The sequence below is a fragment of the Drosophila miranda genome, chromosome XR, assembly GCF_003369915.1.
Source record: "Drosophila miranda strain MSH22 chromosome XR, D.miranda_PacBio2.1, whole genome shotgun sequence".
In the NCBI taxonomy this organism is placed as follows: Eukaryota; Metazoa; Arthropoda; class Insecta; order Diptera; family Drosophilidae; genus Drosophila; species Drosophila miranda.
In genome coordinates, this window is record NC_046674.1 from 9,220,472 (window position 1) to 9,244,653 (window position 24,182).

General features: G+C 49.1%; 3 protein-coding genes across 5 annotated transcripts; 1 reads left to right on the forward strand and 2 right to left on the reverse strand.

Annotated features, from left to right (window-relative positions):
* Positions 1–539: 539 nt before the first annotated feature.
* Positions 540–2,550, reverse strand: LOC108153161 (zinc finger protein 391). Of its 2 annotated transcripts, XM_017282965.2 has the most exons (2): positions 1,463–2,550; positions 540–1,210 (listed from the first exon to the last, which is right to left on the reverse strand). In XM_017282965.2, exons 1-2 carry the CDS (start codon positions 2,453–2,455, stop codon positions 773–775), a joined length of 1,431 nt encoding a protein of 476 aa, XP_017138454.1. In that variant the 5' UTR covers positions 2,456–2,550; the 3' UTR covers positions 540–772. The 2 variants fall into 2 exon arrangements, with proteins under 2 accessions (XP_017138454.1, XP_017138453.1); XM_017282964.2 differs by having other exon boundaries at positions 540–2,550.
* A 158-nt stretch (positions 2,551–2,708) lies between these two features.
* On the reverse strand, positions 2,709–4,821 carry LOC108153222 (GATOR complex protein NPRL3). The gene is made up of 2 exons (XM_017283050.2): positions 4,625–4,821; positions 2,709–4,565 (listed from the first exon to the last, which is right to left on the reverse strand). The coding sequence occupies exons 1-2, from the start codon at positions 4,756–4,758 to the stop codon at positions 2,789–2,791; spliced, it is 1,911 nt and encodes a 636-aa protein (XP_017138539.1). The 5' UTR covers positions 4,759–4,821; the 3' UTR covers positions 2,709–2,788.
* A 286-nt stretch (positions 4,822–5,107) lies between these two features.
* LOC108151621 lies at positions 5,108–24,170 on the forward strand. 2 transcript variants are annotated; one of them, XM_017280320.2, is made up of 7 exons: positions 5,108–5,249; positions 6,131–6,362; positions 9,969–12,532; positions 14,927–15,549; positions 15,609–15,807; positions 15,895–23,031; positions 23,089–24,170. In XM_017280320.2, exons 3-6 carry the CDS (start codon positions 10,515–10,517, stop codon positions 23,024–23,026), a joined length of 9,972 nt encoding a protein of 3,323 aa, XP_017135809.1. In that variant the 5' UTR covers positions 5,108–5,249; positions 6,131–6,362; positions 9,969–10,514; the 3' UTR covers positions 23,027–23,031; positions 23,089–24,170. The 2 variants fall into 2 exon arrangements, with proteins under 2 accessions (XP_017135809.1, XP_017135810.1); XM_017280321.2 differs by lacking the exon at positions 5,108–5,249 and adding an exon at positions 5,706–5,809.
* The last annotated feature ends 12 nt before the right edge of the window (positions 24,171–24,182 follow it).

Consider the following 24,182-nt stretch of genomic DNA (forward strand, 5'->3'; position numbering starts at 1 on the left):
GACAAAAAAATAACAAGGAAAAACACGATTTTTATACCCGATACTCAAAATGAGTATTGGGGTATATTAGATTGTGGATGTGGAGTGTCTCTCTCGCATGCACTCTTTGTCGTGTCGTTTAATATTAGCGGCGTCTGCCGGAAGAGAGCCATACTGACTAAGTATCGGGTATAACTGTAGAGTTGCGGTGTCGGCAGCACCTCACAACGTTCCCCCTCGTTTCAAATAAATTTTTGGATATTTCTCAACTTAAAATTGCTAAAAAGTTTTGTCTGCTATTCAAAAATGTTTGGTCTTCAAAGGACCAAGCACGAGACACCAGCGAGAGAAGTAAAATCGAATGATTGAAAAGAGCATGGCAGAATGCCCAAAACATGTATTGTGCATGACGAGGCATAGTCCTGCTCGACTCAAGATTGGGAAAGATAGAGAAAAGATCTCTGTTTTGACATAATTTATTCAATAGCCAGTTAAAACAGTTACAAAAAATTAATAAACCTATTTCAGGTCCCTTACAAATACTATGTTGAGGACTGCAGTTAGATTGAAGTAATTCATATTCATTTTATTTACAGTTTGAACTTAGGTATACAAGATTCATCCAAATTTTTGGCCGGGTCCAACGCTTTTGTCATTCGATTTTTACATACAATAAATTGTCTTTGTAGAAGGCTTCTTCTATGCTCTGCGTTGAAAACATAATTCATTCTTAATACTCTTACTAATAATAATATTGATAATTTTATTTTTTGTCAGCACAATTTCTCTCTTCTTACTTCGTATATCTTGGTCGCAGCTTGTATTCGGCCGTGGGCTTCATTTCCTCGAGAGGCTTTGGCGGGACCCCAGACTGCACTTTAATGAGATTTGTACTCTTATATAACAACCGGGTATGAATGGTCATATGCTTCTGCAGGGCGCTCTTCTGGCTAAAGCTGCTCTTACACTCTAAGCAGTTGAAACGTCGATGGGAGGAGTGCGTGCACATGTGGACGTACAGCTGACCCTTATTGGTGTACTCTCTTTGGCAATGCGGACACTTGAAGTGCCGTTCGCCGGTGTGCCGACAAATATGCGCTTTGAGATTGGCCTGCTGAGCAAAGGCCTTTGAGCACTGGGAGCACTGGTAGGGACGTTCGCCGGTGTGGTTGCGCATGTGTATGTCGAGATGACTTCGCTGAGCAAAGGCCTTAGAGCACTGGGAGCACTGGTAGGGACGTTCGCCGGTGTGGGTGCACATGTGCGCTGTGAGATTGGCCTGCTGAACAAAGGCCTTAGAGCACTGGGTGCACTGGTAGGGACGTTCGCCGGTGTGGTTGCGCATGTGTATGTCGAGATTACTTTTCTGAGAAAAGGCCTTAGAGCACTGGGAGCACTGGTAGGGACGTTCGCCGGTATGGGTGCTCATGTGCGCTGTGAGATTGGCCTGCTGAACAAAGGCCTTAGAGCACTGGGAGCACTGATAGGGACGTTCGCCGGTGTGAATACGAATGTGCACCTTCAGAGCTTGATGTTGTGCAAAGGACTTCTTGCAACTGGAGCAAAGCCAACGTTTCGTTTTTTTCTCGTTCAGCTTCGAATCATAAATGTACGTTTCGGATTCATCTTCATCGGACTCTTTGAGCTCATCATTCTGGCGATTGATGCACGTTCTTCTTTTTGGTTTTCTAGCTGGAATGGTATCCTCGCCATATTTCTGTTTTCTGTTTCTCGATTCTTCTTTAATGGGATCCTTGGTCAGTTGCGATTTGCGTTCTACTACTGGTTCGGGATCTTCCCTTTTGTCGTTTTCGGCGGTCTGTTGGGATGTGTCCAAGAGCTCTTTGAGCTCATCATTCTGGCGATTGATGCACGTTCTCCTTTTTGGTTTTCTAGCTGGAATGGTATCCTCGCCATATTTCTGTTTTCTGTTTCTCTTTTCTTCTTTAATGGGATCCTTGGTCAGTTGCGATTTGCGTTCTACTACTGGTTCGGGATCTTCCCAGTTGTCGTTTTCGGCGGTCTCTTGGGATGTGTCCATTGCATTATTAGTTTCACCCAAAGTCATTTGATTGTCGTCTCGTTTCTCTGGACGACGAGGCTCGGCCTTTTCATCGGCCAAAATCCACTCCTCCTTCGCCAGCATCGTGCAGAGATCGTCTTCCGCTTTTATTACCTGTGCAAAGTAGCGGTGGCTCTCCTCGTATTGGCGCTTCAATCGGAAAGCAGCTTTCGTCGCCCCAACGCATCTCACGCACATGTACGCGGGGAATCCATCAAGCAGCTTCACCTTGCAGCCGGAGCACTCATTTATCATGTCTGCCAGACACAGCTCCTGCTCCTTCTCCCTCTCTGATTCGTGCAGCCAAAAACGCGTTTTCGAATATATGCACACCAGGAAGTCCGAAATTTCCCGGCATACAATACACATATTTGAGATGTCCACTATCTCAAAAGGACTTAGTTTGTCGTCCATGATCACATTAAAAATAAACAAACCACCAACAAATTTCCCACAAAAATTTGACAATTGTCAGATTTGAATCAGCTGGTTTCTTTTTTGCAGCGTGACCGCGGATTTATTGATCAAATATACGGTCTGACCCCCAAAAATATACCAAAATACGTCACAGATTTCAAAATATACCGTAAATATACCGATGAAAAGACGAACTTAGCCCACTTAACCCCACAAGTACAGTAGACCCCCGATTCAAAGATCATACAACTCGAATTACTGAACTAACAGCAAGATATTATATAAATTCGTTCTGGCTGCACTCGGAATGCTTAATTGTTTCAACTTAAACTACTTGTTATTGTACATGGAAGCAATGGCCGGGTCCTCCGTCTCATAGATGATCAGCACGTCGCGGAACTTGTCAAGCAGCTGCAGAAGTTGGGAACGGCGCAGGTTCTCAAAGTACATTATCTCCTCGAGATGATGCTCGCTTTTGAAGTAGCCCATCTGATAGAGCTTGACAAGCAGCGCCAGATCGTCGACGTTGAGCGAGGCGGGTATCCGGCGGATGGCGGCCCGATCAGCATCGTTGAAGACCTGCAGCAGTTCCTTCAGCTTCTGCTCATCCTCCATGGAGTCGATGCTGTCGCAATTTTCCGTGCTCAGCGAGGCGGTCATGCTGAAGTTCGACTTGTGGCTGGATGAGGGCTGCACGGCAATGTTATCCGAGGCTAGGGAGGAATGATCCTCGGAGACGTCTCGACGATGATTGATAGATGCCACGGGAACGGGCAACGGCTGGCTGGACATGCTCAGCATGGAGCCGTCGTGCAGCTCGTCTTGATCGGCGTCCTGGTCCCCCTCATCGTCGCTGGCTCCACGCAGCTGATGCCCACAGGACGCGGAGTCGCCGAACTCATCCTCGCTGGGCATGAACTGAACGTAGGTGTGCAGCTGCATGAGCAGGTGGTGCTGCAGCATCCACAATACCATCTGAGCGAGGATTCCCTGCCGTGCCGGCTGCTGTAGGGGCGTGGTCAGATGTCCAATCGATGTGGGCAGCGAGAAATCGGAGATGACCTCGAACAGGGACATGCCCGCAAAGCGCGTGGAGAACTTCTCAACCAGATGCGACTTGGTGTGCAGCGGAGCGTCTGGGGCAATCACGTACACATTCGTCTCGCACAGCGGATAAATGATGGTGGCCTTGGCCCAGTAGACCAGGTGAGAGACAAGCTTGTAGACGTGCTCGATGCTTAGGTCCGCGTTTGAGGCCATGCTCTGTAGGCTTATCAGTGGATTGTAGGCGTCAACCAGCTGCCACAACATCCTGGCCCCCGTGGGCGGGACACAGTCGAGCAGCTCCGCGAAGTCCACTAGCAGAAGCATGCCGTGGTACGGCTTGAGAGCACGCAGACAGCGATCTATCGTCTCGGGGTCCACCATGCTTCCCTTCTTGTGCAGCTGGTGTGCCTTGGCCGGCAGGCAGAAGCAGAGCGTCAGATTCTGATTCAGCGATGTGCTGAGGAGGCCTGTGGTGCACAGATCATGGAATATAGACTTCAGGGCCTGTGCCAGGCTGCACCTCTCCGCAATCAGCTCGAGGGTTCGCTCCAGGGGCTGCTGCTGCTGCTCGTCATGTGTGCGGGCCATGTGGGCCGTCTGCTCCGTGAGGTAGCCGCTGCGTTGCTCCTCAAACTTCAGGGCCAGCCCTAGGCGCTTGCTTAGCTCGTGGTAGCACTTCACAATCGAGTAGCTGGCCTGGGCATGTAGGGCAAAGACTATGTTGATGAGCATCTGTTGCTTTTTGACCGCCAAGACGGAGGATGGAACAGCTGGTGCCGGATTCGCAGTAACCCCACCAGCTGAGGGCAGGGAAATACTGCTGCTGGCATTGCTGGGCCTTTGCTCCTTATGGGGAATTAGCGTGGGATGGCTCACAAACCTCACATCGTTCAGCTTCAGCTCGAACTTTTGGTTGCAAAGCTGCGGCTTAACGGCAAAGAGTGCGGACAGGACATCATCGGCAAATCCCTGCAGCTGGCCCTGGCTCTTCGCAGCGCTGATGTGTGTGGGCGTCTGAAGCAAGTCGTCAGTGTTGGCGACGGCATAGGGGTTTCGTTTTCTGTAGAAGCAAAAGGCATTGAAGGGATGCAGATGTCGGCAGTCGTGTAAACTCCAGACCTGGACTTTCGCTGCTCCTCCGTGGCCACCTCTGTTTGTCCCAGAGTCTGATAGGGATACCGATAGAGCAGGCGGTCGCCTTTGCTGTCAAAATAGACCAGTATCACGGCCAAGGGGTTGACATTTGCCTCCATTTCTAGGAGTTTAAAAAACAAAAATAAATTGTATTCTTTATGTGAATAATCGAGCCACTATCGATAGTTTCCTGCAAGAGAAAGGCGCCAGGTGGCGTGCCAATGTTATGATATTTATTTTATTTGAATGATGCGCAAAACTTCTTTTGGTTTTTGGGGAGATTTTTTGACAAATTATACTTTAATATTGGGTAGAATATGGCAATTGATTTTTAGAATTTATATCGGAACATATTTTGCAAATGTAATCGCCGAAATCGTTCAAATACCGATATATTTTGTAACTAGCCCTGCCTACCAACAAGAAATATATATATCGATATTTTGATACATCAATATATATATTTAACATCCCTAATTTCGGAAAGTCGTGCATTAATTAAACGCGTGGAAATTCTGCTAAAACCATCAAAATAAATTGAACGAAATAGTCAAAAGCATAGTATGCGATGGCGGCAATCGCATCACTATGAAATTTAAATGTGAAACGTGTTAGTTGAGTTCTAAAATACAGTTTTCGTATAAGATTTCTTATTAGCGTGTAGGAGAAGAGGAAAACAGATACAATGTGAGAAGCAAAATACGTGCAGAGCCTAAGAGCAAGCGAGATGTCGCTAAACGTGTACTGGCAGCGGTCTATATATACATATGCACATGAATATAGTATTTGTACCAGTGTAGGAGAAGTACAGGGAATTGTACAAAAAATATAGTTTGTTTGCTTGTGGCGTACGTTTTTTTTTTTTAAATTACTTTCCAAGTGTCTATAGCTAAAAGACGGACGACAACGATGCATTTCCATACCGAATAACGCACCTCGACTGTGTATCAAGTATTTTGTCTCTCAGAAAATGTTGCCTTATTTTGGCGCTGTTTGCTATGTGAAATGTGAATAATAGCTGCTGGATAGTTAATAACATTTAACTATTTCTCATTTTTGTATATGTGCGTCAACATCCGTATGTATGTGTGTATAGATTTTACACATACCGAAATACATGCGTGTGTTTGTGAGTGTCGACGAAGAGACGGAAAGGCGAAATCGAAATATGTACGTACAGCACTTCGGAATGGACAGGCACAGTAGTAATAGGCTAAAGCAAAGAAGCAGTGCAACACAGAAATAAAGAAGAAGCAGGGGAGCTAGCGAACAAAATAAAATAGCCGATAATAGGCAGTTGGCAAGCCTGTGCTATACGTCAGAACGGTCACACTAGCTGTGCTCATGGTTGTATGTATAGACATCCCGCTCTGACGCACGCGTCATCCGTGTATATGTTTTCCTCATTCGTTTTCTCATCTGCTTCTTATGCCATACGGTATTAATAATAATAAAATTGATTAATCAAAGAAACTTTTTTTTTTTGTGCAGGTACTAAACGTTCTAAACAGCGCCGCGATATCTTTTGAGTGCTCAAAAGCGAAAATGTTCAAAAGAACTAAAAACAAGTGCCCAAGTGTATGCAAATTTTATTTGTATTGTAAAAATCAATCGTAAAAAGAGTTTTGTGCGCTAAATACGCAAAAATTCAAAATCAACGCTTTCTGCTGAAGTAAACAGAGTTGTGAAAAATGAAGTGAGACTCCAATGAACAAATTAAACGGTGAGTAAAGCGCTAATAAATAAATATGGAGAATGCGCGCCTTAATTGAAAAAGTGATGTGATTAGGACAGAATCTTCAGTATGCAAAGACAGCATTATCTTAAAATGAATCATATCCTGCACTTGTCTTAAAGCTGGTTAAATACAAATTTGAGCGGGTTAAATATTTGTTGATGCATTTCTATTCAGTTTTTCGCATACCGTGTCGCCATATTTGATTTCGTGTTTCTTCAGTGCATATGCCGTGCTCTCTCGCACTCATGTATGCGTTCATTTGTTTTGCTTTCGATTCTGCTTTGTGCAACGTGAAGTTGGATGTGCGTAAAATAGAGCTCCACAGAGTTGCCAGCTCCGCGCATATGGTTAAAAATACAATAGATTATTTTTATAAAATAATTATTTAATTTATATTATTTGCAAATGCGATTAGGTATTTGAAACAAACATTAAATAGTCACACCCTCAATGCATGTGCTACACAATATGTATTCCTATTTGTGTATATCTTGTTTTCGTCGTTTTGACATGCGCATCAGATTGCATGACCATTTCAACTTTAAAAATTTTCAAATAATAAGGCTGCAAATGTTTAATTATATAAATAATTGCAAGACTGTTTTGCACAGCAGACGCCATATTGAAAATGCCTTGGTCCAATATCCAGAATGTTAGAACAGCGCGACGTTCGTCGCTTAGATCTTATTCCCTTTTCTTTCGTATTGTTTTCGTCAAACATTTTATTGCGTGTTCTCGCCGATTTTACGCTCGTACGCCCTGAAGTTGGCCGCAGTTGATTGTATAAATGTGTGTGTGTATGAACGGCTAGTCTTTTTGTCTCGCTTCTGCGCACTGTGGCTATTACTGTGTTGCTCTTTACGCATACGTGATTTTTGCAATTGTTATTTATGTCTTGCGCTCTGTACGCGCGAATTTTCGCCACAAAATGAAAGCAAAAGTTGATAGACGAGTTTTTGTGGTGCGCTTATTTCTCCCCTGCGCAGCACAGAACTAATGTACAATTGCGAATTTGAGGAAAGAGAATAGGAAGGCATTCGATATTTCCAAGCGAAGGGTTGTCGCATACCCAGATTATCCAAGACCGCCACCTAACTCCCGCCAGTTTGTGCAGTTATGTGGGAGGTCGCATCGCATCATTTCCAATTGGTAATTCATTAATGTATTGGAACATGTGCCGCTGCATCGACCACTCCAGAGTGTTCAAAACTGTCCACATGCAGGCGCTGTTGGCGCCTGAATAATTGAATCCGCTAAAACTAGGCATGCAATTTAACTATTCCGATACAGGAAAGCAACAAAAAATAAACTAAGACGCAATTAGTTGAGAGTACAACTAGCCAGCACCCCCTATGCTTGCGTTGCAGCCGCTGAGCTGAGCGGAGAGGTGCTGTTTTAGTGTGGGTTGGGGTTGTCTGTTGTCAATGAAAGTACAGCAAGGCAATGCCAATATTGTTGTAATGCGCTAGTGCTGGTAGTAGTGCAGTCACGTAGGCCAATCAGACAGAGGTGTTGGACTATTCAGAGCGCTGATATGGGGAGCGGAGCGCTGCCTATCCCAATTATGTAAATATGTATTCATTCGCTTTCCAGAATAAGCTTTCGTATCTCTCCTATGTGTGTTTGTTTTATTTCATCTGTCCGCTGCAGCAAAACCATGGCAACGACAACGCGACGAAAGCACCTCTGCGGTCAGTACATACATACATATGCATTTGATTTGGTGTGAGTGCGATTAGTTTTCAACGTGCATTTCATGCACGATTTTACAAGCCGGCTCTCTCGCTCCCTCTCATGGTCGGCACGTTATTTGTGGGTGTCTGTGTGTGTAATTTGTTTATGGCGCGTCTTTCAGTTGATGGCTGTTGTTGCTGGGGTTGGGGTAGGGTTAGCTTTTGAGTATGAACAAAATATGTACATATGTACATGAATACATATGTGTATGTGCACGCTCTGTGCTGGTTTTTACCTTCTTCCCAATGATTATTCTGCTGTTAGAATGTGTAAAATTTGTTTCGTTGCTTCTCCACTTTTCGTTCTCTAGTTAATGTGTGTGTGAGCTTGTGTATTTTTAAATAGCGACGTTGTAAGACGCACACACAAAAGGCAAAGGCATGTGTGTAAAGATTTTTGTTTGCATGTGTGTAACCCAAATCAAAAGTTAATGCAGCCACTGATTCCCCCGTCTCCCTTCTTTCATATGCGATGGTGTTGCTTTCTTATATCGAGCATAGGCCAATGCTCGTATTATTTTATTTCCATTGAGAAATTGTAATCCAAAATGAAACGGAAATCAAATTACATGTTGATACGTACATATGTATGCATTTGTTGGGCGAACAATAGCTCAAAACCATCGATATTATATAATAGATTTTCAAGCTGCCATACCGACTAGTACTAGTAGTACTAGTACTAGTACTAGTATAATAATAATTGCATATGGTACATGGTACTTATGGTATATGTATTTACATATGTTTAAAGGAAATAAACTGAAAGGTTACATAAGCTCATTGACAGTACTTTCTGATTTCTCTTTTCTTTGGTTGTTCTTGTTTCGTTTCGCGTAGCCAATTCGATTGGGCAACAAATGCGCCTGCCTGGCTCTATTTCAATTAGAAATTATATCTACAGCATGTACAATGCCAGACAATAGGCGCAAATTGGCATCGCACACACACACACACATGCACACAAACCACACACACACTTGCGGCTTTTAGTACGAATAGTTATGTATGTGTGTAGGTAGATCCAAGTGCAAGCAGAGAGAAACAACTTGTAATAGATACAAAAGAGAAAAACTAGCAATAAATGCCGCGCCGCGCCGGATGCCAAGGCAAAATTAGTGCATTCACTTTTTGCTTTGCTTTGGCATGCGAATGGCAAGGCGAAAAGAGAGATAGCAATAAATATAAAATGAAAGGGGTGGTGCACCATACTATACCCATACCATACGAATGGAGCAATGGTCATAACGGTTGAACATGTAAATTGATTTGGAGGAAAAGAAATTGGAATTCAAAATCGAATTCAAATTCATTGTTATTATGGGGGACGATACATAGGACGATCTTCGGAAGAGGGTTAGGCTAGATTTCGTAAAACGCGTTGCGCATGCATATTTGGTGTCCGCAGCAAACGGAAAAACGGGTTTTGTTCAAGCCATATGAACAAGTGCTAAATGTTGTTGGTTTCTGCATTGCACTGACAACATCCCTTACATTTTGCTTTGGCTCTCCTTTCGTCAGTAGTTCTGCTATATGATGCTGCTGCTGCATTCAAGTTTATAGCAAGTGCAGCAAATGCGAGGCAGCAGCAGAGGCAGCTACGCTACGAACCACGTTCCAAAAGGAAACACGAAAAATCTCGCACAATAACACGCGCGGGTATTGACGTTTGCAATGCGCATGCGTCTTTTTGGCGCCCGTTGGCAGCGCTATGCATCTGATTTGTTTTGTTACATAACCGAATTGCAGCTGGCAATGCTGCTCCCCAATGCTAGAGATGGGTAGATGGGTAGAGCTATTATCGATAAATACTATCTGCTTAACTGTTTGTTTACTTTTGTTTTTCATTTTATTTCAGCTCCAACAACGAAAGATTGTTTATGTAAAATACAGTATATCAAACGGATAAGAAGTCGCAACATACAACGACGGACAACGAGATTAACGGGACATAATAGTGGGTGCAAAGCAGCAACGGAAGAAGCAGGAACGACGCTGAAGAATATCATATCGCGCACAGTTATGGTTGTAATGGCTGACAATGTAATGTGGCACAGTGTTGGACACCCTCTATGCAATTCAAACGCGCACCGCCAACCATTACCGTTAGGAGTCAGTCTGCAGCAGGCCAGCAGTGCCAGTACCAGAACCGGCGACGAAGAAAGCATTTCTGGTTATGCATTAGGCCCCCAATACTTTGGGGGCACGCCGAACCAGCTACAGCTCCAGCATCAGCAGCAACAGCAACATGACTGCATTGCCAGTGAAGTAGTGTTGTGAAACGACAAAGCGCGACAAAGAACACATCAACCAAGCGAGTAATCTGAACTTAAAGCAGCCCCTCTCAACACAAAAATATCTTATTTTAGTTAACAAAGCGATCCAAACGGAACCCAGAAGAACCATGCCCACGCACGACACAGTCTTCGTGGAGCCGGCTGTTAGCAGCACCAGCAGCGGCGGTGGCAGCGGAAGTGTCAGCAGCACGAGCAGCAGCAGCATCAGAGTCGGGGGTGGGCCCCAGCATCCACCTCCGCACATCGTTATCGATGGCAGTAGTCTGTCCACGCAGGCGCAGCTGCAGCGCATCATGCACCGTCGAATGTCGATAAGCACGCGCCAGATACTCAGCGCCAGCCAAAGCCAGCCCCAGCCGCCACCTTCCACCCAGAAGTACGCCGTGCGTACCACAGCCACGGGGGCAGCATCGGGAGCCGGCGGCTCCACGCAGGAGCTGATCAATCCCCAGATCTATAAGATTGTGACCACTGATGGCAGCACCAGCAATGTCATTATCGATGCCGGAGCTGCTGCCCCGCCACACAACTCCAAGCTGCTTCTCAGCAATCTCACGGTCCTGTCGAAGCAAGGGCCTGGGACGCCTGGCACCCAGCAGCACCAGCTCAATTATCTGGGGGCCAAGAATTTGCCGTATGTCACGGCCTCGCCCGCAAAGGGAATGCAGCAGCAGCAGCCACAAAAATTCGGAAGCATCAGTGCGTTTAAGGCGCAGCAGCAACAGCAGCAACAGCAGCAGCAGAACCAGCAGCAGGCCACCTTGCAGAAGGTGACCCTGGGATCCCGGGTGGCCACCCGCCTCCAGTCGTATGTCCCGGTTAGCCAGCACTCGGCCAATCCGCCTCAGATAATTATCCAGCCGGCACAGCCCAAGTATGTTAATGCCACGGCGACGACTGTGGCAAATGCTGCTGTCCTGAAGAAGGCCAATCAGAAGATCACGGTCAAGAGCGTGGGAAACATGCTGCAGCAACAGCAACAACAGCAGCAGCAACAACAACAACAACTACATGCACAACAGCTGAAGAACTTCATTTCGCTCCACCAGCAGCAACAGCAACAACAGCAGCAGCAGTCCTACAAGGCGGGAACCAAGACAAAGTTTGTGAAGCAGTCGACGTCCCTGTCTATAGCTGCCCTTCCCCAGCAGCAGCACCAACCCAGCTATGGCAAGCAGGGAATGTCCATGTCCACGCCAACAAAGGTCACAAAACTAAGTAGCAAGTATGTGCAGCAGCAGATAAGTCTGCCGCAGGGAACCCAGCTGCAGCACAAAACATCAGCGACAAGTGCCACGGCCGCCGGGTATCTGCTGCAGCAGCAGCAGCAGGGACAGGGCCAGGGCTCGGGATTGACCACCACCGCTGGATCCATAAAATTTGTGAACTCGCACGGCACCGTTATCCAGCAGCACCCCCAGCAGCATCAGCTGCAGGCGATGCAGAAGCGCACGCACTACAACAGCAGTGGCAGTAGCGAAAACGAGCAACACTCGGACAGGACTTCGTCCTCGCTGGTCACTGACGACGTGGTGATCGTCAATGGCACTCAGATGACGGACGAGCTCTCGGCCCGCATCCTGCAGAGCATGGCCCAGAAGTCCTATAGCCAGCAGCAGCAGCGCTTTCATCAGACGCCTGGCAGTGGAAGTGGCAACACCCAAATGCCGCCCCCCACTCAAATCATATATAGCAGTAGCAACAGCAGCAACAGCAACAACAACAGCAATGGAGGAGGGGTGGCAGTGGCCAACAGTGCAGGATCCCCGTCGGGTGGATCCAATCCTACTGGAAATCTTCTGCTGACGCACTTCCAGACATCCACGAAGGCTACCTCGCCCTCGTTTCTATCGGTGGGGGCGAATCCGACCGTGAGTTTGGCCAGCACGCCCTCGGTAAGCATATCCTCGCATGGATTCGCGAGCGGCAGTGCTGCCATCTCCTCCTACATGTCATCCGCCACTGCTGCGCGTCGTCAGTCGGTAAGCGCGCCTAGCAGTCGGGCGGCTTCCCTGGAGCGAAAGCAGCAGCAGCACCAACAACAACAACAACAACAACAACACGATTCTGCGCTGGGCAGTGCGCGCAAAGCACCCACTGTAATCGAGTATTACAACAAGCATAGGTGAGTTATTTTGGTTAGTTATATGTAGAACGTATACCCTATGGAACCCGGTTGATGGCCTAACAGAAAACATTGGGGCCTAGCGGTGCAAACAAAATTGCGCTTCGATTATTTCTGCCTATCGTTCGACTACCGCGTGCAACTATCACCGCTAGGCCCCTATGCTTATCCTTGTCATCCGCGGCAAAGGCTGCGGCTCTACCTTTATACCCGATACTCAGTTGGTATATGTATATGTGAGTTTTTTGTTTTAGATCGTCTCTTTTTCTCTATTCCCACACCAACACCAGCCTTTATATCTCGATTCCCTCCGTCAAGGGGCTCTCACTGCACGATTAAGATAGAGATAGAGAGAGTGAGAGAAAGAGAAAGAGAAGAAGAGAGAGACAAACTTGATTCGGTGTCATATCACAGGAGTCTGCAGTTCCTATTGTGGTTGCTCTAGCTTTTATAGTCTCTGGGAACTAGGCTTCAAACAAGACAGGCGGAAGGACAGACGGCAATTGATGCTGATCAGGAATACAGTATGTCAAGAAAATCTTTACACACTGAAAATAAATTAAATTTTTTGACTTTGGATAAGAAAATAATGGCCTTTGGTTCAAATTTATCAAATTTTTTTAATTCATAACCATTGAGGGAGTATATTTAAAGTAGTTTGTGAAAAAAAAAATAGCAAAACTATATATAGGTAACTTACAAAACAACAAAAACAATGATTACTCATTTTTGACACTGTCAAGAAAGTCTTTACACAAAATATTTTCATTTTATAAATTCAAAATTCTTCGTGATTATTTAATATATTTAACTTATTTTAATATTTGGTGTGTCCTCCCTTATCATTGACTACATGCTGGAGCCGTTTTTTCATTGAACTGATCAGTTTTTGTAGGTCATACTCAAAGGGAATCTTTTGCCACTCTTCCAGTATGAATTCTTTCAGCTGATTGCGGTTTTTGGGCTGTCTTTTTCCGACTTTCTTCTTCAAGTAGGCCCACAATGGGGGTTAAGATGGGGGGTTCAATGGGGTTAAGATCGGGACTCTGGGGTGGTGTATCAATAACTTTTCCACAGTTGTAAAGCAGCCAAGCTCTCACATTGGACTCTTTATGTTTGGGATCATTGTCTTGATAAAACTTGAATTTGGCCCTATTGTCCGTAATGAGCACAAATTTCTCCGCACTGCTTTTTAAATTCGTTTTTAAAATTTGGAGGTACTGTTTGGCATCCATTGTGTTCTCAATAAATGCAATATTTCCCACTCCTTGGCTAGAGATGCACCCCCAAATCATAACCGAAAGTTTTCCAAACTTTACAGTCGGAATGATGTTTCGGTTATCTAAAGCTGTTAACGGCTTGCGCCATACTCTGGGTGGGCCATCATTGTAATAAAGCATCATTTTTGTTTCGTCGCAAAATATGACGTCATCCCAATACTCTTCCGGCTTACTGATCATGTTAACAGCGAAAGTGAAGCGCTTTTCCATATTGACCGACGAAAGCAGCGGTTTTTTTCGTGCCACTCTGGAAGAGTATTTATGGCGTAGAATGGCCTGGCGTACTGTTTCGTGTGAAACAACCAAGTCAAGTTCTTCGTCAAGTTCCTTGGCCAGAGTCCTGACCGATATTTGCGGATTCTGATTAATTTTCCTCATGATTATGCGGTCTGCCCGTCTGGCTATCTTCCTTTTACGGTCTCCCTTCGTTCTTCGCGCGACTTAGGACATTGTAAATGGTTTTCTTTGATACTGAAAACATGTCTACCATGTCTGCAACAGATTTGCCCAACTGGTGATTATAGTAAATCAACTGGACAACGTCAAAGCTTAGTCTTTTGCCAGGCATTTTAAAAATTTCAGAAAGTTAGTCTGTAGATGTGCACCGGTCAAAATTTCGCAACCAAATCAAAGTCAATGAAAAAATAGAGCAGCACTGAGCAACGCCAAAAGCAAAGATTACGGTAAAGTCCCTTTTTTTCTAAGAACGAGATCAAAACAGAGCTCGAAAACGAAATGTGTAAAGAGTTTATTGACAGTGTCAAAAATGAGTAAGCATTGTTTGTGTTGTTTTGTAAGTATTAATCCCTGAATGGTTATGAATTAACAAAATTTGATAAATTTGAACCAAAGGCCATTATTTTCTTATCCAAAGTCAAGAAATTTAATTTATTTTCAGTGTGTAAAGAGTTTCTTGACATACTGTATATACACTATAGGGTCCGAAACGCCTCCTTCTGGGTGTTAGACACATCCAATTCCAGCACAAATCTAAAATACCCCTATACGTTTCGGGTTTTGGGTACTTCCGGTCTTGCCCGGACGTAAGCCCGGGACGGACGGAAGCCCTAGTGTAATCAGGGTATAAAAGTAAAACTTGTATTCTCCCTTGCAGCATCGGCAACAGCATTACTACCGGCAGCAATAATCAAATCGGAAATACACCAATGGGAGGAAATACTATGAGCAAAGTTGGTAGCACAATTGGCCAGGTTATTGGAAACTTCACTGGAAGCAACCGCACCAGCAATGGACCGACCATCGCAGCTACAAATATTCCAGCATCGCCTGTTCATGTACAGCCCATTAGTGCCCCTAGTGTCCCGGAAGAGGGAGCACCGCCGTCGCCCTCGACAGCATCATCGCTGAAGGCCACTCCTCCACTGCTCCAGCAACAGCAGCAGCAGCAACCGCTTCAACCGCAGTTGGGCCCGAATCAGGACGAGGACCTGTTCATTGAGGAGGTGCGACCGGTGCCCGTGCAGACCCAGGATCTGCGATTGCAGCAGGTGCATGCCATCACACAGGATCATACCTACGCCTCGCAACAGCAGCAGCCACAGGCACAGGGACAGGCGCAGGGGGCAAACACAGCGGCAGCCACTGCTGGATCGGGTTCGGCACAGCCGCAGCAATGGTCGCTGGGCGGCATTGGTGCGACAGTGGCCGGAGGGTCAGCCACACCCACACCCACAGCAGGCGGCGCTTATGGCAGTTATGGCGGCTATGGCCAGCAGAGTGAGTATAACATAGAGATCATTTAGAAGAAATGATTTTTCAACTCATTTGTTTTGCAGTTACGCGCCATGTGACCGACGATGATGCACACTCGGCGATCAGCAGCAGTTCTCGCTTGGGACTGGCCAGCATCGACATGGATCCGGGCGAGGAGACGGAGACAGCGCCCGAGGCTGAGGCTGAGGATGATTCAGTCACGCGTTGCATTTGTGATCTCACCCACGACGATGGCTACATGATTTGCTGCGACAAGTGCTCGTAAGTTGCCTGCATTGCATTTCCGTTTCCCTTTCAGAAATCACAGATCCTCAACCAATGTCTCCTCCAATCTTTTCATCTCTTCAGGGTATGGCAACATGTGGACTGCATGGGCATCGATCGGCTAAACATCCCCGAGTTCTACATGTGCGAGCTGTGCGAGCCGCGGGCCGTCGACAAGGCCAGGGCCAGGGCATTGCAGCGCCAGAAGCGCAGAGAGCACATGATGTTGGTGGCCACGCAGGCGGCAAATGGAGCCGCCGCCATTGCAGCGGGTACTGCAGTGGCTGGTGGCACGGCTGGAGGACTACTTCTCGCTGGAGCTGGAGCTGGACCTGGACCTGGTCTGGCCATTTCGGAGGACAACCAGCAACATCGTCTGACATCGGGTCTGAATGGAGGATATGCCACGGGCACCGGCATGTCGAAAAAGTCCAAGAAAACCAAAGACGGCACGGCGGGAACAGCTTCGCTCAAGAAGAACAAGAAGAGCGGCGGAGGAGGCGACAAGAACAGTAGCATCAATGCCAGCGGCGGCGGGAAGACCAGCAAGAAGAGCAGCAAACGTAAGTCCAAGTCCGGCGTAGACGGAGCCGGCGGCAGCGGCAGTAGTCCCGCTCTGACAGCGGCCGAGAAGCACGCGGCCAATCTGCGCCTGTGGATTGAGAACTACGAGTACGCGGTGACCAATCACTACTCCCCTGAGCTGCGGGCCCGCCTGCACGCCATACAGAAGCAGCCGAGCCTGCTGCAGAGCATCCAGAACACGGAGAACAAGGCCCTGCGACAAATCCAGATCTCGAGTGCCGCCAGCGAGCTGGAGCAGCGGGCCCAGCTCATACCTTATGCGGGGGCCAAGGTGCTCATCAGCAGCGTTGACCTGTCCCCGCACGCGCCCATCCACGAGCTGCGCGGCAAGTATATGCTCACCACCCAGTTCCGCACCCAGAATCCCACCGTCAACATGAACACACCGCCGCCCAGCAACTATCTGAACAGCTTCAAGGCCCACAAGACGCCCGGCCAGTTTGTGTTCTTTTATCAGCTGCCCGGCGTGGAGGCCCCCATGCAGACGCTGCGCCCGGACGGAAGTGCGCCGCAAGAGCAGCAGCAACCACCCGCCTATCTCAAGGGACCGGAGGTGTGCGTCGATACGCGCACCTACGGGAACGATGCGCGCTTCGTGCGCAGATCGTGCCGCCCCAATGCCGAGCTGCAGCACTATTTCGAGAAGGGCACACTCCACCTGTACATTGTGGCCCTGACGCACATCCGAGCCCAGACCGAGATCACGGTGCGTCACGAGCCGCACGATCTGGCTGCCGTGGAGCAAAAGAAGTCCGATACCGCCGTCGTACAACCCACGAGCACGCGATGCGCCTGCGACCTGGGCACCGATTGCCTATTTGCTCTGCCACTGGCCGTGCAACAGCAGCTGCAGGCGCCGCCTGCTCAGCCGCGGAGCAGTCACCGCAACAAGGCCGCAGCTGCAGTAGCGGCAGCCAACAGTGCAGCAGCCATCCAGCTGACGATGGGCCTGGGAGTGAGCACCGGAGCAGGAGGAGCAGTGCTGCCCAATGCCAGAAATCGGTCGACGTCGTCCAGCGGGGAGAGCAGTCACATGGGTCTCAACAGTCCGCAGTTGAGCCAACTGAATATTGGCTTTAAGCCTTCGCCTGCAGTCGCCTGCCTGCAGAACACGCCGCCTGTTGTTGCTGCCGTCCTGTGCAGCAGTAGCGGAGGCAGCAACAGCAGCAACAACTCCTGCTCGGTGTCCATGTCCATGTCCAGTGTGCTGCACGACTCGGGCATCTGCACGTCGTCCTCGTCGCCATCGGTGTCTATTCCCTCGCCGACGCCCATCCAGCTGCAGTCGCCCACATTGCAGCAGCAGCAGCAGTCTCAGATACAAATTGGAGCACAGCCTGCACAGCTGTCGCTGCTGCAACGGAGTCCCACACAGCAGCAGCAACAGATCCTGGCCTCTCTGCCCACGCCCATGCTGCTCTCGCCTCAGTTGCAGGTGGTTCCAACGCCACAGCACGCACAGCAGCAGCAGCAGCTGCAGCAAGTTGTGCTGCCCCCCACACCACAGCAATCATCGCTATTGCAGCAGCAGCAGCAGCAGCATCATCTTCCACAGGAGCCTCTGGCGGTTATAGCAGCAGCGGCGGCTGCTCAGCGACCCATGGCCACCTACTTTGTCCAGCAGCAGCAGCAATCGCCGCAGCGACATGTAGTACAGAAACTTGTGTCACCGCAACATCAAATGCCACAGCAGCAGCAACAGCAGCAGCAAGTGCAACAAACGTTTCTTAAACAGCAACATAGACAGCAGCAACAGCAGCAGCAAATGGCTGATGAGGCTCGAATGGCAGTGAGTGCGCTGCAAACGTTGCACGCAGCACCCACTTCACATATTGTGACACCCATTAAAGTGATAGCCCCACAGCAGCAGCAGCAGCAGCCTCAAATACAGCCACAGACTCTGTTACAACAGCAGCAACTGAGTCAACATCAGCAACAGCAGCAGCAACATCAGCAGCAACAACAGTCACCGCAGCAACAACAGCCACCGCAGCAGCAACAGCAGGTCAACTATTCTACTATTCAAGTGACACCGCCAACTAAAGTACTCACTGTGAAGAGTGTTCCCACGGCCGCCAACAACATAAGCATCTCTAATCCGTCGCCTGCTCCAACGACAGGCACAAGGAAAACTCCAATCAGGCAGCAGCAGCAGGGAGCACCACCAGCTGCCGTCGCAGATGCCTCTCCAACAGCAGAATCCAAAGAGGACGACGGACCCAGTGACACGCCGCCTCCACGCAACGCGGCCAAAGACGGAAAGAAGCCATCGCGAGAGGACCGCAAGCTGGCGGCCATAATACGGGCCATCGACAACATGGAGAAGCGGGAGGCACGCGGCAAGAAGGAGACGCGTCAAAGCAGCGGAAAGCGGCAGGCGAGCAACTCCCCTGCCTCGCCCTGCGGTAAGCGGCGAAGGTCCGTCTCCATCAGCGAAGATGCCGAGACTCCTTCGGGCATCAATGCGGGTGTCCCGGCGACAACGCCACAGCGTAAGAACCGAAGGAAGCGCAATGTCAGTCGCAGCTACAATAACAACGGACTGAACAACAAGCGGAGGAAGAGCGTCCTGATGGAGTCCGATTGCGACTCACATGCGCTGACCAACTCGGAGTCCGAGGACCAAGTGCAGCAGCAGCAACAGCCGCATCCCCACCATCAGACAGTGGATCAGGCGGCTGGCCTGCTTCTGGCTTTGGCACACAACACATCCTCTGCCAGCGACTCCTTCAAGTCGCCCACTCCCCAGCCGCAGCAGGGCACCCCGGCTTCCGTGAGCAGCGCCTGCCTACTGATTGAGGCCGCCATGGGACCGTTGGAACAGCCGCTGCAGTCGCCGTCAGCCATGTCCTCTCCCGCCCCCATGGGAGAGTTCAAGTACCCGCCAGGTGGGGCCAAAACCAAGAAGACACTTATGTCCAGCTGGTTCCAGCAGGCAGAGCAGTGCGAATCGCAGCAGTCCGGGTTGGACAGCCTTGTCCAGGCGGCCATGTGTGAAATCAACGGCGAGAGAGAGCAACTGAAGCAGCAGCAGCAGCAGCAACAACAGATGAAATCTTCGCCGGCACCGGCTCTCCTAAAGGTGGAGCAGTTCATCCACCAGGCGGAATCCACGACCGCAGCCCCACAGGCGACACCCAGGGAGCAGCTTCACCTCCCCTTGCAGAACAATTCCTCGGTGAAGAAGCGATGGCTGCGTCAGGCCATTAGCGAGGAGACCACCCCGGATCCAGATGAGGGACTTCAGCAGCGGCAGTCCCCTGCTTCTGCCACTCCCGCACCACCGCACCAGGTGCACGTCGTCTCGCCACTGGCAAACGGATTCAGCACACCGCTGAAGAAGCGTCGCTTGGTGATTAGCAACGGAGCCACCGCCACAGACACAGCCGCAGCCAATGTGGAGACGGATGAGCCGCACATTGATGTGATTGGTGATGCCAAGGATACCGATGCCATGGACGAGGTGGATGTCGTTGTGCCGCTGAAGGTGGAGACGGAAACAGAGCTGCTGGATGTGCAGAGCCACAGCCACAGCCACACCCATCATCTGAATCAGATCCATCAGCTGCATCACCAGGAGCAAGATGATGATGTGGACATTTTGCGTTCGCCCAGTCCTGGTGCCCAGCAAATCGTAGCTGAAGACAATCTGGTCAAGATCGAGCCGGAGGACACCAGTGCGGCTGCCGATGATGTTAAGATCGATGTGGAGCGCGAGGAGAGCCAAGCCTGCGACAAGTTCGAGGAGATGGTGAAGGTGAAGCGCAAGGAGGAGGAGGAGCGTGAGAAAAAGGAACTTCGTGAGACTCAGCCCCGGCCCCAGGCCCAGACCCAGCCCCAGCCCCAGACCCAGGTACAAGAAGAGCCAAAACTAGAGGCTAAAGTGGCACCGAAAGTGGAGCCACCAGTAAAGGGGCAGCCAAGCCAAGTAGAGGCCAAGCCGGAGACGGAGGCACCCAAGGTGGTGCAGCCGAAAGTGGAGCCCAAGCCAGGAGAGTCTCTGCTGCGCAGCACAGCTACAGCTGCAGCCACAGCCACAGCAGTAGCACCAGCACCAGGAGGTGCAATCAATTCCCGTCCGCTAACCCTCAAGATAAGGGAGGAGCTGCCAAAGAAACCAAAACGAGAGCCAACACCTCCTTCAGCGAAGCCCCAGCTGCCATCGCAGTCACAACAGCCACTAGCAGAAGCAGTGGCAAAGGCAGCATTGCCGACCCTTGCACCAGCAGCAGTACCAGCAGCAATCCCAGCACCAGCACCAGCACCAGTAAAAGCAGCTGCAGTTGCAGCTACATCTGCATCGAACAGCAGCACAAAAAGTCTCACCGAACTTGATATGCAGGAACGTTTGTTGTCCTTCCATGAGCAGAACATTTTCTACTTACAGTCAAGGAACAAGAAGGCGGCAGCAGCCGCTGCAGCAGCGGCGGTGGCTGTGGCATCATCGTCATCGTCCAGTAACAAGATCAGCAGCGGCAGCGGGACAGAGGCCAAGAAGTCATCGTCTAAGGAGAAGGACGAAAAGCGGGAGAAGGACAAGCAGACGAAGAAGTCGAAAAAGGAGAAGAAAAAGTCCAAGGACAAGGATAAGCAGAAAACCGCAGCCAGTCACACAGGATCGCAAGTAGTTGTTGAGCAAAAGAAGAAAAACCAGCAGCAGTCACAGGCCCGACGGCCAGACGCCAAAGCTTCCTCTGCTCTGGCTGCTGCTGCACCTGCAGCTCCAGCTCCAGCTCCAGCTGTAGCCTCAAGTGCAGCAGCAACTCCCACTCTTCCGGTGGCCACAGCCAACGGCAAGACTAAGCACATCGCCCACACACCCAACAACAACGTGGAGCAGCAGCAGCAACAACAGCAACAGATGCGTCGTCGCACCATGTCCATGTGCGTGACACCCGTCACCCCGTCTCTTGCATCGCTACCCACTTCATTGCTGGCTCCCCCGCCGACAAAGAAACGCCAGACCAACTTCGAGCAGGAGTTGACCAAACCGAACAGCCAGATCCTGAGCAGCAGCATTCTCCTGAACAGCAGCAAGGCTCAGGGAGCCAGCACGGCCATAGCCACAGCCTCTCCGATGGTCGTCCAGCCGCAGCAGCAGCAACAACACCGCAAAGAAAACAACCACCATGAGGCGAATCCCGGAGGTGGTCCCATGAGCCTGGCTGCGGCCATCGCCAGTGGAAAGCTGACAACCATCAGCCGCAGGAGGGAGTCCATGTGCGGGAGTCGTCAGCAGGCGGCGCTCATACAGGCCGCGCTCTTGAAGAAAGAAAAGAAGGAGAAGAAGTCGAAGAAGAAGGACCGCGAGAAGCGGAAGCAGGAGAAACAGGAGAAGCAAAAGAGCAAGGACAAGGAGCGCGAAAAGGGTAAAGGAAAGGGAAAGGAGAAGGAATCCAAGCAAAAGGTCAACAACAACATTCAACAGAAGCCATCCACACCGACTGCAAATCCCATTCCCACTGTGGACCCACGCGCCACTCCGACGCCGAGGCTGACGCCAAAGGCTGCCCCCATCCCAGTATTGATTACCCAGCCCATTGCAACGCCCATCCTCCCACAGGGACTGGCCTCCAAAATGCCGCTGCCCTACTACAACACCATCTATGGCAAGCTCCAAGACCCGCCACCAGCCAGCAGCAGTAGCAGCAGCAGCAGTAGCATGCCCAGCCTTGCCGAATACCTGGCCTCTACGAAATCAAAGGCGGCGGTCACGCCTACGCCCACGCCAGTGGTCCCCACCCTGGCCGTGGCAAAGCCTAGTCCTGGAGCAGGAGTCACGCATGCCTTGTCCGCCAGTCCGGTCGTTACCTCGAAGGACATGCCGCCGCCAACTACAACGCCTATTAAGATCTACACGCGGACCGCCAATTGCGATCCTCGGCTGAACCCCATGCTCACGCAGCCCGAGCCCGCACCCATGCCCAAGCGAAAGCTCTCCATCAGCGAGTACCGCATGCGGCATCGTCCATCGGTGGACACGGCGCCCAGTCCAGCCACTCCTACTACGCCTACCTCCATTAATGTTGGATTTGGACAGGCGCACACAATCAACAAGTGCTCGCTGCAGTCGCCTGAGCACTACCAGGCAGCCATGCGCGAGCGCCGCAACTCGATCAGTGTGCACCACCACCAGAACATCATCAGCAGCTTCAACAACAACACCCCCAGCAAGGGAAGTGCCATTGGAACTGGGATTGGGACAAGCATTGGCAGCAGCAGCCTAAAGAATCTGCAGCAAGTGCTGGGCGTCTCGGGTGGTGGACCGATCAAGAAGCTACCCTCCGCTGCCACTACTCTGAGCAATGTGAACTCAATCCTGAGCACCGCCCAGAAGCTGAACATGTTCGATGACAAGCCCAGGATGGAGCAGAGGGCGCCTCTTGCCAGCACTTCTAGCAAATATCAGCTTATCCCTGGCGCAGGAGGACACTTCAATGCTGCACCCACTCTGCTCGAGCAGCAGCAGGAGAAGATGAGTGAACGGTCACGCAGCGCTCAACGCTTCATGCAGCGAACCATATCCTGCGACTCGCGGGTGATTGAGCGACTGGGCGCCGCTGGTGGTCCGGGCTCCACGAAGGTCAATGAGAAGATGACGGCCGCGGGAGGTAGGCGGGATGGCGTCTGAGACGGGTAAGTGTGGCTGCTGGGATTTGTTTAAGGAGATTTTCAACTTACTTTAATCCACAGACTCACGTAAAAGAAAAACGAACTAGTGCGGAAATCGAGAAACTCCAACAAGAAACAACGATAATGAGAAAGTGCTGACGAAATCAATCGTTTGCCTCGTTACAGATTCACTTCCCTTACACAAAACAAACAACAACAGAAACTTTTTTTTTTTTTTTTTTAAACGCTTTAAATATTTTAAAGAAAATTCCGCATTGAAATATATAGATATATACATGTACATGATATACACATATATATATTTGTATGTGTGTGCAATCGATTCATAAAAACGAAGAGCGAGATTTAATACGCAACAGATCCGATACAATCCACACTTAATGTAAATAATGAAACGGAATAACTTGCAAAGCAAACAAAAAACAACACAAAAATTAAAAGAAACGAGACGAAACTAAACAAAACAAAACAAAAATACATAGCAGAAACACCTTTTGAAACACTAATTAGTTAATGAATAGTCTCGTTTTTGTCACAGCAAACAAGCCAATTCTATTACTTACCGAGAAAGAAAACAAACAACCTACTATTTACGATACATAGGGCCTATAGAATGATACTATATACGAATTAACTTACCTAGCATGTAGTTTACAGATTAGGCGGCGAAAACTGAAGTTATTTGAGACGTTAGAGAGTCCCTTCTGGCATCGTTTCGTTATTAAATATGTATTTTAGTACCTAAGTTGACTCAAACCAAGAGACGAGCTTCGATATAACCAATGCAGTAGCGGGAGAGCCCAAAGCTGCGAGCAAGCAAATGGGGGAGGCCTCCCCATTTTATTTCTTTAACTTTAATTTCACACATGGAACTACGTTTAATTTAAGAATAAACAAAAAAATCAATTATTAAAACATTTCAATATCATATTTACCCAAAACCAGAAAACACTGATTAGCCAGATTAAAACGCAAGCAATACTCTTGAACTAAACAGAATAGAACAGAACAGAACAGAAAAGAACAGAACAAAGAAACACCCAGAAAAAGCAAATGTAAATAATACTTTAAAAAAAACACCAACATATAACAGAGAATAAAAAATGTAAACTAATCTATTATCGACAAGATACACACGTAAATACTGTTAAATA

Bases quoted from the DNA above. Each gene is read 5' to 3' on its own strand.
- LOC108153161 (XM_017282964.2), bottom strand. From the start codon at position 2,455: ATGGACGACAAACTAAGTCCTTTTGAGATAGTGGACATCTCAAATATG.
- LOC108153222 (XM_017283050.2), bottom strand. From the start codon at position 4,758: ATGGAGGCAAATGTCAACCCCTTGGCCGTGATACTGGTCTATTTTGAC. The intron at 4,566-4,624 runs GTCTGGAGTTTA...TTGCTTCTACAG, and splicing joins GAGGAGCAGCGAAAGTCCAG to AAAACGAAACCCCTATGCCG.
- LOC108151621 (XM_017280320.2), top strand. From the start codon at position 10,515: ATGCCCACGCACGACACAGTCTTCGTGGAGCCGGCTGTTAGCAGCACC. The intron at 12,533-14,926 runs GTGAGTTATTTT...TCTCCCTTGCAG, and splicing joins GAGTATTACAACAAGCATAG to CATCGGCAACAGCATTACTA. The intron at 15,550-15,608 runs GTGAGTATAACA...TTTGTTTTGCAG, and splicing joins TGGCGGCTATGGCCAGCAGA to TTACGCGCCATGTGACCGAC.